At 46.3% G+C, this 19,015-nt stretch overlaps 1 protein-coding gene across 1 annotated transcript in view; it reads left to right on the top strand.

The window, feature by feature from the left end:
• Nucleotides 1–4,613: 4,613 nt before the first annotated feature.
• Nucleotides 4,614–19,015, top strand: part of TNFRSF11A (tumor necrosis factor receptor superfamily, member 11a, NFKB activator) — a gene marked incomplete at its 3' end in the record, with an annotated part of 21,339 nt that continues 6,937 nt past the window's right edge. The window contains exons 1-8 of the mRNA XM_009587760.1: nucleotides 4,614–4,729; nucleotides 13,011–13,099; nucleotides 13,569–13,694; nucleotides 14,233–14,376; nucleotides 15,495–15,588; nucleotides 15,957–16,051; nucleotides 16,917–17,024; nucleotides 18,940–18,992. Of these exons, the coding sequence (XP_009586055.1) occupies nucleotides 4,614–4,729; nucleotides 13,011–13,099; nucleotides 13,569–13,694; nucleotides 14,233–14,376; nucleotides 15,495–15,588; nucleotides 15,957–16,051; nucleotides 16,917–17,024; nucleotides 18,940–18,992 (825 nt within the window). The remainder of the gene's footprint in view (nucleotides 4,730–13,010; nucleotides 13,100–13,568; nucleotides 13,695–14,232; nucleotides 14,377–15,494; nucleotides 15,589–15,956; nucleotides 16,052–16,916; nucleotides 17,025–18,939; nucleotides 18,993–19,015) is intronic.

Here is a 19,015-nt window from a genome sequence, read left to right as displayed (position 1 = left end):
TTTGGTGGCAGGAAAAGGAGCCACAGGAGGAGGCAGAGACGGACACCCAGACATGCCCGTCCCGTCAGGCTGCTGGCTCCTTCTCCTTTGCTTCGCTGCTGCTGGCAAACAGGTAAGGCTGTGCTGCCAGGGCTGAGCCGGAGGAGGGGGAAGGCAGGTGTCGCATCTCACCCGGGGAGGTTTATTTCTTCGCCTGTCGCTCGGAGGAGGTGGCGAAGTCGAAGCCTGTGGCATCTTGCACCGCCGGCACTGGCAGAGCGGGGTTTAGCAGAACAACTTTGCCTGCCTTTTTTTCCCCTCTGGTTGTTTGAGTTTTGGTTTTGTTTTTTCCCTGCAACTCGCCCTGTCTCACAAGCTTCTCTCGCTCCTTTAAAATCAAAATAGCCCAAACCCAAAGCTCTAAAGGGAGCCAGAGGATCTGCAGGGCAAACAGCCTGCTCCTGCCCAGGGCAGGGTGTGAGAAACCAGAAAATATTTGCAGTGAGGTTGTTGAGGGATATAATTTGCATGTAGAGTAAAAATAAGGCAGGCTCCACCCTACTGAACAGATTTATTCAAGAGAGCATGAGCACACTTGTCCCTCAGACGTGGGACGAGCACGTATGGTCTTCGCAGCCCAGCTGCAGCTTTTCAGCCTCCCCCGGCGGGGTGCAGTCCCCCTCGCGCTCTGACCAGCCCGCCATCCCGAATGCAGGCAACCCCTGAGCGGCCCGGGAGGTGGGACGGCGTTGTGACCCCAGGTCCACAGTTGGAAGACTGAGGCCCAGACCTCGCTTGGAGGTTCACGTGCCGCTCGTGGCAGAGCCGGGAACCAAATCCCAATCCCAGGCCAGCTGCCCCAAAAGGGCAACCCTTTCCTCTCAAGGGGAAAGATCTGAGCAAGGTTTGGCTCTGCGGTTGTTTGCAAACAGAGCGTGCTCTTTTTGCAGCTTAGTGCAATGCCAGGTGGCTAATGGTCAGTGTGTTTTACAGTTGGGATCGTTGCTGGTCTTCCCCTGTTTTCAAAAAGACCATTTTCTACAGCCAGCTCTTGCTGAGCCTTGTGAATGGCGTACGTTGGGTTTCCTCCAGTGGTTTAAATTTGCACAATCTTGCTTTGCTTTTTCTAATTATACAGCTTAAAAATGAGTCCTCTCCCTTCAGGTTATTTAGACCCTTCTAGACTGGCAGGCTGTTTGCAAATCGCGTGCTACAGGCACTTTATTTCCTCCATTAATCAATGTTTGGCAGCCTCGCTACCGTTTATGTTTCTTTCATTTGAATTTCTAGTGTTTCTGTGTGCCCAATTATTCTTGATCAGTTGTGTCATTTGAAGTGCTTCCCTCAACGTAGTGCTATAACTGTGCCATGGCTGGGTTCCGTGAGAGCAAGGTGCAGCTTCAAGAAAAAAAAGATAAAAAACCAAACCAAAACAAAAAACCCTCTGCTGTCTACAGCTTACAATTTAATGTCTGACCGCATAGTCCTGAGAGCCGTTCCTCTGGATCCCGGGTCCTAAATATGTTGCCTAAAACCACACAGGCCTTTTTTCTCCTCCAAAACATGTGTTTCATTCTGTCCACCCTCCCTTCTCAGGCTTCTCTTAAATTGCTGCTTTCCAGGTGTCCTCCATATGTATATGAATGAGCCTGCACATTTCAAAAGTGAATTTTACATCATAGCTTTCAGGTGGTTTGCCCCCTTCCTCAGTATTCTCTGGTTCTGTCTCTTTTTTTTTTTTTTTTTTTTTTTTTTCCCCCCTGCCCTGGTGTTCAGGACTGTCATCAATGCAGCTTGATGAGCGGACCTCAATGTTCTTTGTACCTTTGCTCCAGGTCACTAACCATGACATATTTGCTTCTTTGTGGAGCCATTTGTGTTTGGGGCAGTTGTTCCCTTTGGAATCTCCTCATTACCTGGAACCTGCTCAACTCTTGACCAAACCTTGGAAATTTAGATTTCTGTGCTATAGCTCCCAGCATGTTTCAGGTACCCTGATGTAGGAGCCAGGACGAGCTCCTCATTATTTCTCACCTCTCAATTCATAGTCTTTCAGAGGATGCAAAACAGGGAACTTGTATTTATTTGGGGCTGATGTGTAAAGTCTTTCCACTGCATTCAACACGTGCTTAATTCTGAGTCTGTAAGTGGTTGCACAGGGTGCAACTTTCCATAGCCAATGCCTTGGACAAGTAGCAATACAAAATAGTAGGGGGTTCCAGGAAAGTTGTAGTGTAAGCTTACATAGGAAAAACTATACTTTGTCAAAGAGCCAGTTAATCTAATATCCCATCTGCAACCGTGAGCAGGATCTGCAAGTCAAGAATGTGAAAGCAAGGCAAGCCTGGAGAGATGCTGCTCCCAGCCAGCCTTTCAGGTTCTCCTTTGCTTGACTGATTTGAACAGTGGTTTCTGGTAAGAGTGCTGTTTTCTGATGGAACAAATTGTGAGAATAAGTGTGGTAGGGCTGAAGTTTGTCTGACACACTTGTGTTAGTTTAGAGTTGATAATACGGTGGGGTAGTGGTAGGGCAGTGATATTTGCAATGTATTTCCTGCGAAGAATGAGAAACATTTGGAAATGTAAGTTAATGAGTACTCTTAATTCTGCTGAGAATAGACATGATCATCATCATTTTCACCAAAGAGGAAACAGGAACAGAGAATTCGTGACTTGCTCTAGGTCACACACCGAGCGTGGAGCAGAACTGCTGGGAGCAGAGCTCAGCCCTCCTTGTCTTGTGCTTCAGCCACAAGATGATCTTTCCAAGTGATTCGTCTTGGGCGCCTGTCAGAGGACACGGTATTTTGCTTTCTGAGGCATCATCAGCTCAGCTTCTTTGTACAGAATAGTCACATCCCTTTCCTGGCTTAACGCCGGTGAAGAGCATAAATGTTTCTATCAAATGGGAGTTAAAGCCTGTGAGAATGCGCATCTGCAAATATGCAATAAACCAGTTGCCTGGTTTAACGCCAAGGACTCTTCTTCCCTTGTGTGGCAATGGGATGGATTCTTCCACTACTCCATAATATTTACTTTATAGGGAAAGTTTGCTCACTGCAAGCATCTGGAATTCTTTGTAATATAGAAAAAATTTGGCCAAAATATAGATTATCTTTTACCTTCCTGAAATACACAGTCTTTATGATGAGGTGGGGAAAAAGAGCATAAAAATGTCCATGCTGTTTTATATCATGGGCTCTCCTGGTCCAGTATTCCTGCTCTGATCAGGGCCAAAGGAATCACTCTAATCTGAACTCCTGGATTTATTCTGTTGCTAACAGCATGGGTTTCAAAGTTACTGTAATTCAATTAGTTCACTTGTCAAAATGCCCTTGCAGGAACAGTTCCTGCAAGGGAAACTGGGAAGTTTTTCATTGCTTTGCAGTTTCCCCCAGAACATGTGAAAAATCTTACAGCACCTCATATAAAAGGAATATAATGCATATAAAACTGAACCAATCCACAATTTAAGAAACCTCTGCCGCTTCTCTTTTCATGTTAAGCATCATCTTCCTGGTGTAATTTCTTCTTTCCCACAAATGGGACCAAAACAAACCTTCACCACATCTCAAGTCAGTAGAATTCAAAGCTTATCAGCCATCTCGAGGGTACTGACCAACGTCATTTATGGCACAGGGCTTTCTTCATACTGTGCCAGAAGAAAAAAAAAATGCAGGTCAAGCAGAGAGATTAACTGTGGCCGTAAGGATCTGTTTCTATTGCCTTACTGTCAGCCCAAGCACCCTCAAGCTCAGAAAAGTGGGATGTAATTTGACCGCTCTGCAAGAACCAGTGCAGATGGTAAAAAGGATGCGTGCGTAACTACAGCGTCGAAAATCACGAAAACCTCAAAGTGGTGCCCTCTGGCATTTATGCCTTAATGCTATTTAGAGGAATCATATTTGAGTCACTTCGCTATGTTGATCCATCTGCCCCTTGGAGTTCAAGTGGTGGAAGACCCTGCTGTACTAGGTACGCGCATAGACACAACAAAAAGGTAATCCCTGTTGCAAGGCTGTCCTCCTCCTGCTCCTCCCCGCCAACTTCCTCTCTGTATGACCGGGCCTGCAGGAGGTATTTGCAGTGACCAGAACCAGCAGGGTTCCTGCCACCATGTGCTGCGACCGCAGAGTCCAGACCTCCTTCCATCCCACGCCCCGCGCTGCAAGGGGCTGCTCTGCGCCGCGAAGGCTGCTGGACACTTGGAGGGGCTGGTTGCTTCAGATGCTGGTTTAGCTTACTGGAGGCAGGCAGCGGGGAGAAGAGGGAAATGGAGATGGCTGGTTCATCACATCCTCAGCTGCAGCCGTGCTTCTTGCACAGGCTGCCCCCTTCCTTTCAATGGAAACTCAACTTGCCAGGCAGCGCTGGCTTCTGCTGCAGCTGCTCACCCTCTGGCTTCAGCGTGCATTGGTTGGCGTTGCCTGTGCAGAGAAGCAGCTCCTCTGAGAATGGTTCATTATTACCATCGGAAAACAAAAAGGCAAATATTTGTGTGTTATAAATGCAATATAAAAATTAAGTGCTGTTTAGCCAGGTTGCACTATGGACTTGGGTAGGCCTCAGTCTGTACAACACAATAGCCTGCCTGCAAGAACTTGCCCCTTTTTATGACTTACTCTTCTTTGAAAATGGTCCAGAGTTCATGTAGTAGAAGAAAGGCTGTTGTTGGATTTCCACGAGCAGCAATGGCTGAAAGTCGCAGGGTGGGCTGCAGGAGAGTCCTGCTCTGCAGCCTGCTCGGCAGGCTGCGCTGGCACCCAGGGCAGCCTGCTGTTGTGTCTGCTCCGCGGCAGGGTTTGGTGTGACGCTTCAGCTCTGGGGAAATGCAAGTTTCCTGATTTTTTCTTTGTTTGTGTGTCACCGCAGCGTGCAATTGTATTTGTGACATGGTGCCTTGCCAAGGGCTCAGCACTGCACCAGAGGAGCAATGCTGACTTACGCCCGGCGCTCCGAGACATTTTGTCCTATACCTATGCAGCCACCTCGGCTGCTCTTCGCAGTGCTTCCCTTGGTTACCTCTTTTGTTTGCCTTTTCAGGGTGTGAGTTCTCTGCGCCGAGGGTTTGGCCTTCTTCGGTGTTTGTACAGCGCTTAGGATGTCGTGGCTGCAAACAAAACCAAAGAGTCATTAATCACCACAGGATAGAGCCCCATCCATTTCCCACCGAAGTCACGGGGAGGTCTGCCCGTGTGGGCCTGTGAAGGGAGTGAATATGTCCCCCCACCAGCTGCCATCATGCAGGCTGCAGCATCCAACCCTCACCCTTATTCTCCAGGTCCTCTTCTGCATATGACCCCACCAGCGTCCCTGCGGTGGAGGCACGTTCCCCATGCCGCTTAGCCAAATGTGTCCGTGGTGCCTCCTCGCCGCTTCCCTGTGATGTCCCCGACGGAGAGGCTGGGGCAGGAGCTGCGGTGGAGAATGGCAGCGCAGCGGGCAGGCAGAGAGCTGAGACCAGGAGTCTCCTCTCAGCTCTGCAGAACCCGCTGGCTGCTCCCCTCTTAAAGTCTAGATAAAAGAGACCAGGAAAGGCTGTGTTCGGTAAAAGAGCCAAGCTGTCCGGTTTAATCCACCCTGCAAGAGCCAATTAGCCAAGGAGGAGGGAAAAAAAAAAAAAAAATGAGGTCATTCACCCTCACCACTTTGTGGCTACTCCAAAAGAAAAAAAAAGTATATAGGATCTGTTCAAGAATGACAAAGAACAACATTTGTGACTGCAGATGGGTGCAGAGTATATTTAGTCAGTGGTCAAAGTGGAGGGAAAAGAAAAAAAATCTTGTGTGGAAAAAAAAATACTGTGAAGTTTTGTTAGGCAACCCATTAATCAGGAATACAGATAGGGAAAAATGTGCTACTAGGTTCATATGAAGTCCTAAAAATTGCTTACGTAGCATGCAAGGGAATCTATTTTGAGCATGTTGTTTTGCCACAGCGAATAGTTTTGCCTTATGAGCATCATGTTCTTCAGTAACTTTTCATTTTTCAGTAGCAAGAACGATGAGATGATTCCTTGAATCTGCTCTCACAGGAAAAAAAATTCTTCCCTGCAATACCACATGTATTAAAACAGGCTGCTTACGGAAACAAGCCAAAGCCCGTTCAAATCAGGGAGGAATATTTCCACTGACTTGACTGGCCCACAGACCCCGGCAGAGCTGGTTCCTTGTGGTGACACCTAAAGAGTAAATGAACGAATTCTCAGCCCAGTCCTGAGCCCTTTAATAAAGGCAGCAGTTCCTTCATGATGGAGAAGGTGCAGATCTGATCGTGCAATTCTTACTATAACTCACACCGAGGCAGAACGGTCTGTGGGTGTTACATGCATCCCCTCTATTTGGCCATCATCCAAAGTAAGGACTACAGCCCTACCACTACTCTTCGTATTTCTGCCTGCAGAATATTCAGCATCTGTTCCATGCGGGATGCTAAAATCCAGGAGAAGGAAACCAAAGCAGAGTGTCAGGCAGTGAAAGCAGGCTTCCTCTCTTCTCTACAAGCCTTTCTCGTTCTCCCTGGCAGCTCAGCTATAGGATTGCAGGGTCTTGCCTCACCCCGTAAGAAATTAATACGTTATGCTCCACTCTGCGGGCATGATGGAAGGAAAGGGTACATAAACATACAGGTTCTTCCCCTTTGAACTCCTAATCTGGATTTCAGAAATAGCCCTGCCCAAGAAACTTCTCCTGGTCATTTCTTCATTAAGACTCAACTTCAGTTGATGAAGCATGGAAAAATAATTTGCTGAACTAAAATGGAAGAGGAGCATGCTCCTCATAAATGATTGTATCTTTAGTGCTTTTTTTATTATTATTATTATTTTAATTAAGCATGAATGGGCGTAGAGTTATTCATAGCGAGTCATTGAGATTGTTCCTGGAGCAGTGAGACTGCTGAGTTTTCCTATGGAGTGGTACTGTTGCACCTGTTTAATCTAGAAGAGATTTGCCTTTGCAAGCCTTTTCACAAGCACATCTAGGTATTAGCTTTGGTAACGTCATTATTCTTCAGTTTTTATTTCTGCTTGTTATGAACTGTTGTCTTGCTGTCAAGCCTTTTTGTTAAATGTTTTGGTTTGGTTGGTTTTTGGGTTTCTACTCTCTGGTAGTGATAGGACAACGGGTAATGGCTTTAAACTGAAAGAAGGTAGATTTAGATTAGATACAAGGAAGAAAATCTTCACTATGGGGGTGGTGAGGCACTGGAACAGGTTGCCCAGAGAAATTGTGGATGCCCCATCCCTGTAATGGTTCAAGGCCAGGTTGGATGGGCCTAGCGGAAGGTGTCCCGGCCCATGGCAGCGGGGTTGGAACTAGATGATCTTTAAGGTCCCTTCCAACCCACACCATTCTATAATTCTATGATTCATATTTAAAATATTCTACCTAGTAGCTATTAGTCTTCGAATTACTGTGGCAGTGAGGACACATAGGTTTAAGCATTATGTTTTGCACCAAAGTGCAGACCAAGCAGGCAACATGCAGACACTACCGACCGCGCCGTGGATGAAAATGTTAGGTGTACCCTTTTGGTTGCTGTATGAAGATGACTTTGCCACTGCATGACAAATGCGGTGCACGTGATGGCAAGTTTTCAGTCCACAGAAGAAAGCTGGCTGATTCACATGGTCAGTCAGTAGCCGTTTCAGCCCTGCCATCTATCACCTCTGTCATCTCCCATCTGATATACCTGAGGTTCCTGTCTGCCTTACCCCCACCGCCCCGCTGCGAGAGCGGTCAGTGCGGCACTTCTCCTTCACGTAGTCTGCCGGCTAGAAATAACTCTGGTGGGTTTGAGATTGATGAATGGTCCTTCCCGTTGGTGGAGCAGCACCAGTTGCTCAGGTGTTTGCTTTTTGCTGCGTGCTAAAACAGAGGGGCAAGGGGAATAGTCAGGGTGGGGCTTTTAGCGCTGTTTGCCCGCTTCCTGGCTGCCAGTTATGGTTTTCTCTTAATCTTTTTATTATCGGCTTTATCCCTCACGTTCTTTCTGGTCTCTTTAGGTATTCAGGCTCTAGTAGCATTTCAAGGACCTATTTTTAAGAGTGAAATAATATTTAGTTTTTAGCTGTTGCCATTTCCCGGCTATATTTTACCACGTGGTGGTAGTTCTGTGATGTGGTTTACTGGTCACTGGAAAGTTGACATCACCAAAAGCATTTCATTCACAATCTAAGATTTTCGTGACGAATTACAGACCTGCAAGCGAATAACTAGAATTGCACAGCTGTGACTTGTGTGCTGCTTTGATTGAATTTTTATCAACAGTGAAGACTGTCTGTGAAGGAACTGTTGCATTCAGCATCCATGTGATTATGATTAAGTCTTTAACATAAGACTCCTCTTTCCCCTTGTAAACTCACAGCTGTAAAAATTTCCAGAGTCGTTCATTGCGTACCTTACTATTATGTGCCTCAATAGAGAGCCTGGGAGCACCAGCCACAGAGCAGTGCCCATCGAGAGCCAGATTCTATTTTTTTTATTAAATAATTTTTTAGGCAAGCCTCTGAAACTGGCAACGAGCTGAAGAAATCTGGTTTTTGCTTAGCGATACTGCTGACCCAAATCAGGTAGGAAGCTGGAGGGCTGTGGGCACACAGTCAGTACCCATGAGAGGAGAAGGAGTGGCTCACATTTGAAGGAGAAAAAGCAGCAGATGACTGCAGAGGCCATGCTAGCTGCATACCAGGGTGCTGTGCTTGCAGGGGCTACTTCAGATCAGGAAATGTTGGTCAAAGCTCAGTCCTTTTGACAAAGTCAAATAAAGCCCAAAATCCACAGAAATATTATAGTTCTACAGAAATATTATAGTTCTACAGCAGACAAGGCTAAGGACCTCAAAAGCAAGTGGTTTGAATAAACTCAGGCTCCAAAGTATAAAGAACAAGTGGTGTGCACGGCAGGACACACCATAGTTGGCTCTCCCATAGGTACTTTGGGTCTGCAATACTAAATGAAGAAAAAAAACATTCTTTGCTCAGTGAAATGATGACAGATGACTTGAATACTCTCCAGAAACAACTATACTGAGCAAGAAGGTGTCATCTTAAGGTAGTTACCCCTTGACGTGTCCATTTACGTTTCAATTTTTGCAAAACTAAGATTATCGCTAATGAGCAATCCCCACTGAGGCCTCAGGTTCTTGTTCAGAAGTGACATGGGAAAAAGACTGCGGAAACCCCCGAGCTTGTTCTTCCAGATTTTTTCTTTTAAAGGAAAGAGGCCCATGCAACTCTATCTTCTCTGAAACGTCTGTCTGAATATTCATCTGAGCGAGAAAGTAATTTTAGCATCCATGACACACAGCTTCTGCTGCCATCTGATTGCTCAACGGCAACCAAGAATAAATATTTCCTTAAGCCTGAGGACAGGAATCTGAGTGCTGCTGGTTCCCCCTTCAGAAGCACCTGTGTGTGTGTTTTTTCAAGGTCTGAGTAACACAGTGGTGCTTTGTAGCTCTGAGTCATCGAAGCTCTCCAACCCTACAAGCACACTCTTGCTTGGCGTCCTTTTCATCGAATGGAGGGAAAAAAAAAAAGAAGCTGAAAAGGCTGCCTGCAGCTCGACACCAGAACAAAGTCCTCCTGCAAACCTTGACGTGAGCATGCCTGTTTTTTCCAAAGAAGTCAATGGTGCTACTCATGTGCTTAAAGGTAAGCAGGTGTTGGCATGCTTTACCGAACCAGATCCACCAAGCCCAGAGGAGGTTTGTCTTTTTTACCCTGTCAGATATACTTTTCTGAGGTAATGTTAATCAAGTGGGAAAGCTGACTGTTTTCTTAGGAAGTGCTGCAAATTCGTATGCTTCACGCGCTTTTTAAGTGATAAATTTAATTTACACAGGATACCTAGAGCTCTTTGAAGCACTCATTTGCACGTGGTGGTGGTGGTATTTAATGAACAGCTTCACCAATAGCGAGACCGCTAAAGGAATGACCAGGCTGGTTTTTGTCTTATTTAATCACTTCAGAGGAGGTTGACACCTTCGCATTCATCGAGGCCCCTTCTCTCTCTAGAAAAGAGCTCAGCAATATCCAGATCACCCTGACCCACAGGTCAGCGCCTGATGAGAGGAAGGATGTTCCGGGGGTTACGGGGCAAACTTGAGACTTGGGAGACTTGGTCTGGTTTCCCGTCACCTCCGTAAAGCCAGCCGGCATCCGGGTGCGAGTTCCTCATCTGCAAAATGAATTGCACTTCCCCGTCTCAGAAGGACACTGTGGTGGGAATACGCTGGTGATGGTGACACGTCAGGTCGTTGTGCTGCCAGCAGCACGAGCGCTCCTCAGCCCCCAAGGGAAGCTGACGTACAGTTTGACGACGAGACACGCACGGTCCCCTGGCAGAGGCTTAAACAAAGGGTAACCTGGCTTCAATGGGGCTGTGTTAGCAAAAGGGCCCGAGTTCACTGTATCGGCTCCCACCCTCAGAAAACCCCAGGTTGCTTTTTTGTTTCCTTTCCTGTCCTCTCTCCCCCCAGCTTTCCTGCCCTGCAGGTCCAGCGAGTCCATACCAGGTCAAAATCCCTCGCCGTCGCGAGGAGGCTGGGCTCACGTGGGGGGTTAGCACACGGACACTGGAGCCTTGTCTTTACGTCGTTGAGCATAAACCAAAGGAGGGAGTATTGCAGCTCCGTGAATGCACTGGCTTGTGTGAAAAGGGGAAGGACATGGTGGCAGAAGAGACTACTTATTGACATAGAGTGTAGATTTATGTAGCTGCAGCTGTGAGTATACCGTAACAATAGCCCTCTTTATACAGTAAAGCAGGGAGGTATGAAACGATTTCCAAAAGGTAGCCGAGCAATTAGCCTGCTCCCCTAGCCTCGGCACCGGGGGATTGCTGCTTCTCCTCAGGCTGAGTTGTGATTCTCAGAAATTATTCCAGACCCTTTAGCTGAATGCTCTTTAGCAGATTTGCATATCCTTCCTTAAAAAGGATGACTTTGCCCTTGTTTGACACTTCAGTAATTTTTTAGTCTTTTCTTCTAAAGAGGAACTATCAAACTGGGGCAAACGAGGAAGAAGAGGACATTCTGTTACAAAAAGTGAGTGACTGGACCTGTCGTTGGTCTCATCACTTCTGTTGCCTTTTTGGATGGCTGGGAATAGGGAATCAGTTGCTCCAGACCTTCTCTCTGCTGCTCGGTCCTGCAACGTCGCCTCACCCCCGTGCTGGCCAGCTTAGTGTTTTAGCACATGCCGCCTGAAGTGCATTACAGAAAATTAGCTCCTTTGATTACAGGAGTGTTTTCAGCGTTTCCCCAGGGACATGGAGCGGTGTCACTGTTCAGCTGCCAGGCTGGCCCGGCTTTCCCTTTCCTAGATTGCCTCTCGTCTTGCCAGCACTGATCGTTATCCTGTGCCCCTCCTGGGAGGTGCTGCGCAAAGGCAAAACACAATCTTTGTTCCAAAAAACGTATAATCTAATCATGAGAAAGGTACTGCTAATGAATGCAAGGAAAGAGACGAGGGAACAATGAGACAACAGAAGATTTCTTGCAAGACTGGACTCTTAATTTGACCTGGGATTGCTGTCATGATAAAAAAAATGGCTATAAGGTGTTTGTAACCTGCAAAAAGTACCTGACTTGAGGTACTTACTCTGTTCCAGACACAGCTAGTGCAGTTTTGATAAACACAAGTTTTGTACCAACCCATGGCTCAAACTCCAAGGCAAAAGGTGGTGTTTTAAAAAAAAAATTCAACATTTTTGGTTGTCTTTAAGTTACAAGTCCCTTCCCAGCATTAGAAGAGGACAAGGTGCTTAGGGAAAAATGTTTTCTATTTAAGGAGATTGCTATTGCTAGAAAAGGATGAAACTAGAAAAGGATGAAAGAGAAGTAAAGACTTGGAGGAAACAAGGGGAGAAGGGTTAGTGGAGGAATGGGAGCCAGTATCAGTAGGCACGGGGCTGTCGTATGCTATTAGATGACAAAAGCTTCCTTTAACCAGCATTAGAAGCTTTATTGCAGCTTTCTCCAAGTAAATCAGATTTTAACAACTGTATCCAATAATGAAGGATTCCTTGCTACGGGCCAGATTTTTAATCATCTTATCTATTGCAAGATCAACAACTGGTTGTAAGGTGCTGAGCTTGCCTGGAGGACCGCTGCCGGGAGACTCCCAGGCAGCCAAAGCAGGGTCAGCAAGGGGCTGGCCAGGATCCCCAGCACAAGCCATGCCTCGAAGACCGGCCGAGGGAGCCGTGTGTGCTGGGCTGCGGGTAGGACCACCGTGCGTACAGGCAGCCAAGAGCAGGGAGGGGATGCGAAGGCCCGTAAGAGCTAGAGGCAACGCTGCTACCTGCTTTGCAGATGCCCTCTCGTGTAACAGTTTCAGGAGGTTTGGGGGGGTGGTTTGTGTTGGGTTTGGTTTGTTTTTTGAGAAGCAAAAAGCTGTTGGCTTAATTGTATCGCCTCTCTGGATGGCTGCCTCAGTTCCATGAGACCATCTCTGCAGGACACAGTGGGAGCCATAAAAAGCTGCAAAACTGAAGTCCAGTATTTTCTGGGGCTAGCCAGGAGTATTGTGTATCCCAGTGGGAAGCTGGGAACTTCTTCTTTTTCAGGAGTATAAATCGTTCACCTTACTTGTTTGCTTAATGCTCTACATTAAAACTGTCAGTTGCCCAGGTCTTGGTCTGAGGTCATATCTGTGGAAGAGACTACAGCAGTATCTCTATGCCAATTTTTTTTCTTTACAATTGTTTTAAAGTCATAGATTTCAAATAATAGAGTACTGTAAGAAAAGGTTACATTGCAGGCCAAAAGTTCATGACAAATTGCAAGATTGTGTTATTTATTTATCACCTGGCTGTATTACAAGTCCCTGTGTGTACAGCATCAAGTACATATTCTTAGTGTGTCTACAAAGCGCCTTTGAAGTCATAAATGTTGGGTAACTTTTACTGCTTAGCTATACAAAATGCTAAACAGAAGAAAAGTTTTCCTCCTCTGCCAGCACTGTGAGTAGGTAGGTCTGAAGCTCTCCAGGTGTATTGGTTCTCATGTCCTCTCCCTCCTTCTCTGCTCCAGTTGTCACTACAAATCACTCCGCCGTGTGAAAGCGAACAACACTATGAATACTCTGGACGGTGCTGCACAAAATGTGAGCCAGGTATGTGAGCACTGGGCTGTAGCGGCTTCATAACTGAAAATCTCATTAGAAACAGCTCTGTGGGTCAGTAAGGCAGCTTGCTCTTGTGACTCTGCTAATCTAGTGGCACATACCCTCGCAGGTGCATGATTTCAGGCTTACGAGTGCCTTCTAGTGCAGGAGTGGTCCTGCTGACCTCAGCAAAAGCCATAGCAGCTATTTTGTTGGGATAGTACTTAACCACTGCGGGAGAGAGAAAGCAGCTTGATTCTTGTGCACGTAGATAGGACTGCTCCCGGGCCATAAGCTTGACGAATGTTTCAGTGCCACACTAAATGGGGGCCAGACTGAGGAACTGAAAAGGTGGCAGGAAGAAATGATTGTCCACAGCAGTACAGCAGTGTTAGCCCAAGCTGTTATTTTCCCTAAGCTCCTCAGACAGCTGGTGAGCAACTTGCGAACGACCTACTTGTCCTTCTCTCATTCACAGGAAAGTACATGGCTGCTAGATGCACTGGTACTTCTGATAGCGTGTGTCAGCCGTGTGGCCCAAACGAGTATATGGACGTCTGGAATGAAGAAGACAAATGCTTACTACATAAAATATGTGATCAAGGTGAGCTGTTCATACTGAAGAACCTTTTAATTAGTGAAGCACGAAGATGGAAAAGTGGATCTAGGGAAGTTGCTTTGTTCAGGTACCCGACACTGGAGGCTGGGCTTGCAGAAGAGCCTGGCGGAGAGGGAGGTCCCCAGACAGCAGAGATTCTGTCCTGTGCTGAGCACTGCGACCATGGTCTCCATGCTGCTGATAATCATTATCTTCACTGGGGGTCATTCACTCCTGTGAGTTGGATCTTAAAGGTTTTCTTTTTGCCCAGCATACTGTGCATTCACTTCCCCTAACACGTTTGCTTCTCCCTTGCAAAAGCTCTGTTTATTTTCTACAGCAGCTACAAGGAAAAGTATTACTCACGAGTGCAATCAGTGAGGAGCCCCGTGCTGATCAAGGGTCTCCCATGCTTCTTGAAAGATAACATTTCCTCCAACGTGAATGGCATCTGGCATTCAAGCAAAGCAAATAGGTAGAACAGGAGGTTCATAAACTTGAGGCTTATAATCAGATTTTTATTCCCATCTGCTTTCTCTTTTAGGGAAAGCTTTGAGAGAAGTGAACCCAGGGAACAGCACGTTCCAGCGGCAGTGTGCTTGTACGATGGGCTACCACTGGAATGAAGACTGCGACTGCTGTCAGCGAAATACCATATGTGCTCCAGGATTTGGAGTTGAGCATCCTGGTAAGATACAGAAAGGGGGCCTATGAAGTGAAATGTCCAGCTCGGGCCTACAGGATGAGGCCAGCATCATGTGGGCTGTGACGTTAGAGAGGACACTTTAGACTCTCAGATGACTGTCAACAGAAGATGCATTTCTGAGTTATCATTACTACTGCATATAACCCTCCTGGACTATCTGCATGTTGAAGGCTTCTGCCTCTGTAGGCAGTATCTTGGATCACGTGACTTTTGCAAGATATCGTGTGGACATGGCAATAGGGGCAAGGTGTTCAGTGCATTTCTGACGTTTGCCGAGGTGTCTGACTGTGAGTCACTAGGAGATGCACTGCTCCAGTATTCAGAGAAGTGGTCCCTTGGGCGTTGTTGCTGAGGTCGGATTTGAAATCACATTTTGTCCAATGACTTTGTTTTGCCATTTTATAATGTTATAAGCAAGTTAAAAATTATTAACACCTTTCAGGTAGTGCGAGTATTCTTTGTTTTAGATGACTTGCAAAGATTTATTACAGACCTTTAATTTAGTCCTATGTCTGATTGAAGAAAAATGCAGGTGTTTTGTGGGTAGAAAATAGAGACGGTCAAGTTCAGAGTTGTAATGAACACTGGGAACAGCTGCGCAAGTACGAGGAACCCCAAAAAAGCAGCACATAATAGAGTAATGGAGGATGAAATGCTGCATGGGCCAGGAGCACAGCGGTGCTGGGTTTTTTTCCCAGTCTAGCAAATCCTGATACAGCATTTTGTTTACTGTGGCTTCATAGAAGTGACAATACCAGTTAGCGTCGCTGTCTGTGGCATAGCATTGACACAAGGAAGTTAATGGAAGGGGAAGGATATAATAGCTGTGTGTTATTTTACAACAACTGCAAACGGCTCCTGGTCATTTCTCATTTTGATCGTGTAGATAAGTGCTCAGGTGAGACTAGCATGCTTTTTTCTGCTTACATGTGACTGTCATTGTTGCTCTAATGTAATCTAAGATCCTTTTCTCTTCAGGGAAGCTTTCGGGGCAGGGAGGGAGTGGAGTGGGAGTATGGGGAGCATAGTCACCTTCCCCTTACCTGAAAGGACCTTGGGGAAACTCAGCTATGAAGTTTTTCTTCCTTTACTACACACAGTGCAACAAGACAAGGACACAATGTGTACACCATGTCCCAGAGGCTACTTCTCAAAGGTTGCTTCATCCACCGACGAGTGTAAATCCTGGACCAAGTAAGTCCCTGTATCTTGCAAAAGGTCTACGCTAGCCACAAGGCAGGGAGAAGCTTGGGCGAAAATGTTTTTCAGTGGGGTGTTTCAGGCTGTCTGCGGCATGCACAGAGCGTCTCTGTTGGCGGAGCAGCGATAAATGCATTCTCACGCTGGAGCTTGAATTCTCCTTGGGGGGGAGCAAGAGAGAGCAGTAACAACAGAACTGCTGAGCCAACATAGCTGACAGTAAAGAAGGTATCTGAGTTTCTTAAGGGTGGAGAAATGCAGAATAAATGTATGTTACAACAGAAAGTACTACTCTGCATAAGTGTAGGAACCATGACAAGCTCCCTCTTTGAGAACCTAGCCTCTTTGTCTTTCTTTTTCAGCTGTACAGCTCTAGGAATGGCAGAAATAGTGCCTGGGACTGACAAGTCAGATGCAGTTTGCGCAGAACGGAAGATTCCTGAGCCATCGGAAGACGGTATGTGTCCTCATACAGATTATCTGTTAGAAAGTACCAGGGAGGAGGAGGGATGTGTTTCCTAGGGTTTTTGGCTGGCTTAACTCTATTCCCATTGTGGGTGACTCTAGGGGGAGCAGCTGTAGACCAAGACAGCACTCTTGGAAAATCCCACCTTTAAAGATTACTTTAAGCCTGGTGGCTCTAGGGCCCATGTCCTCTACTAAGCAGAGCTTTACACCTCCCACTGAAACTGCACGGCAAGCAGCATTGCTGTTATACCCATGACCTCCATCACATTTACAGCGCTCTCATTTTTTTCAGCCTGCTGATTTCCATACACACATTATCTGTATAGAGGCTAGTAGCTTCTCTCCATGCTTCTTTTATAGCAATGGATACAGCCTCACCTGAACATAGCTCTCCCTTCTTGCCCACTGCCCATTTCCCTCTCCAGTGTGGATATGGTACCAGGGAGACTGCTTGCCTGGCACTCAGTGATCCTTCATAACCTGAGATAAAGGACAAACTTTGCCAGCTGAAGTCTATAACCTCCATGAGAGGTATGTCCCCCGTCCCCTGAGGCAGAGCAAGCTGGCAGCTTGCAAGGGGACTTTCAGAGGAGCATGACTGGATCACACCTCTCTGAGACACCAAGACACTGTTTTTTACGGAGATGGCTTGGTACCAGGCACCTTCAGTAAGGCTGCTTGTCACAGAACTGCATGAGTGCTAGAGCTGTTGTCCTTATTATAGAAACTGAAAATCAAGTAAGAAGGAAAAAAAAAAACATTTCCTGTGGAAAAGCAGGTAAAACGAGCAAGGATTGTCAAACTGCTGAGTACAAGCTGAATGTTGATGGCACCATCTTTTTTACATCCTGCAGGAACAAACAGGATCTTATACGTGTTGATTGTCGTCTTGTTTTTTGTGGCACTAGTTGGCATTGTCATCTTCATCGTGTACTACAAGAATAAGGGAAAAAAGCTGACAGGTACGTGATAGCTAATGATATTCATGAATGTGACAACTGCATGGCTTTCTGTGCACTCTGATCTCATGGGTAACCAGCAGCTTAAGAAACTCTGGAGTTATTTTGAAAGTTCTGTGCTATCCCTACATCTGTCCATATGGATATGCTTTAACTAGTGCAAAGCCAGGCTTCAAATTCCTTCCTCTAGGCAGGGAGCGTATTACACTTACACATAATGCATATCTCTCGGTATCCTCCTGCAGCTCTGACCGTGGGGTGACCGCCCTCAGGGCGGACGCAACTGCTGCGTGGATGAAGGAGGGCTGGTGCTGGGGGCTTTTGTAGCAGCACGGCTGCTCTGCACCACGTGGCACAGCTGACTCCTTGGCCGAAGGGAAGCAGGGAAAGACTTACGGGGCTTTCACCACCTCCTGTCTCCTTCTCCCCACTTTCCCTCCTACCCTGAAACCTGCATCTGGACAGCTTCAAACATGGATTTCAAGGCAAAGGTCTGATGTGTATGTGAAAACATGATGGAGGCAATGTTTTTAGCTGAAAGCCAAAGTTCTGATGAGGTGTGGAAGAAATACTAGAAGGAAATAGAATAAAGAGTAGAAGTAGAAAAATAGAAAAGTTCTAGCAAAGGCATACTGGGTAACAGTGGGGCATGAATATATTATGAATACAATGGAAATACCTTCAACAGTTACTCAACTCTGTGTTAAGCCCTGCATCTCCTTAGTTAGGAGTTAGGACATACTTGTATTGTTCTGTTCATTTTTTATTTTCTCCCCCTACACATGGAAAGCTTTTCCTAGTGTAGTTTTTCCATCATCTCCTTTCCCAAGCCCTAGCAATTTATGAAATGTTTTGGGAGCAGTGGAAGGGAAGACAGCAACCCTCTCTTGTAATGAATATTTCAGCCTGTGTTTTAGAAATAGGCTGCCTCTGCCACGCTAAACATGGGTTGTGCTAAATCTGGAATTCCTGGGATGGGCTGGAGGAAATGGTGACTCTCCTTGCAAACCAAATACTTAAAATGCAAAGCAGGTTAGGGGGGAATGCTCTTTATTTGACATTCCTATTGCCCTGCAGCTCTGCAGTGACAGTCCTTCATTGCCTTTGTGTGGTAAATCCTGCTAATAGGAGCTCCTGAGACTTGCAGGCTCAGGAAGAAGCTCTGCCTGCTTGGTAAATGTGATGGTAAATGTGCAGACTTAACATCAGAGGAACAGAGTCATTGCTGGGAACAGGCAGTGGCTACATAGCTGATCTATCTTCAGACATACAAAACCAGCACAAGCTTCAAATGTAGATGAGACCTGAGCCGAACAAAACCTCCTGCAAGTATAAACAGAAAACAAGAATTGCTAGCTCTATTAAGTGGCAGCCTTTACCATAAAGCATTGTTGGACTTAAAGCTTTTCTTTGGGAGATACTCCGATTGAGTTCCCTATTAAGTACACCCTGATGAAGTGGAATACGTTGTATTTGAGCCTGCCGTCCCGTGGTTTCAGTGGCTTACCTTCTTCTCTCCAGGCTCCTCACTCCTGTCTGAGAATGGTCTTTGGGCCATCCATGTGACTTCTCTTGAAATAGACCATACGGCTGCAAGCGGGTCGGTATCGGGCCAGTCATAGCTTGGTGTGACATATGACCAGGAAAGAAACCCCATTTGATGTGGAATACGGTTTAACCGTGGTCTATTTTAGGAGCTTGGAAACATTTGTTCCACAGGAATATAGCTCTGTTCCAGTTACAATGAATCCTCAGCTAGACCGACGCTGGGACACTTGAACAGTCAGTAAAAACAGTCTTGCTGGTTTTCGTTTAATATGATATTGCGGATTGTGAATGACTGTGGGTGTTTAGGTCTGTGGTTAACTTCAGTGCCTGCTATACGTTACAGCTACCCTTTTTGTTTTCCCTCCTACAGCAGATCTACAGAATTGGGCTAACGAAGTGTGCAGCCAAATAAAAGGAACAAAGGTAAAGTCAAAGATGCTAACATT

This window comes from Fulmarus glacialis, unplaced genomic scaffold, assembly GCF_000690835.1.
Source record: "Fulmarus glacialis isolate BGI_N327 unplaced genomic scaffold, ASM69083v1 scaffold351, whole genome shotgun sequence".
NCBI lineage: Eukaryota > Metazoa > Chordata > Aves > Procellariiformes > Procellariidae > Fulmarus > Fulmarus glacialis.
Note: the sequence above shows the minus strand (reverse complement) of the source record. Positions and strands in the feature narration are given on the sequence as shown.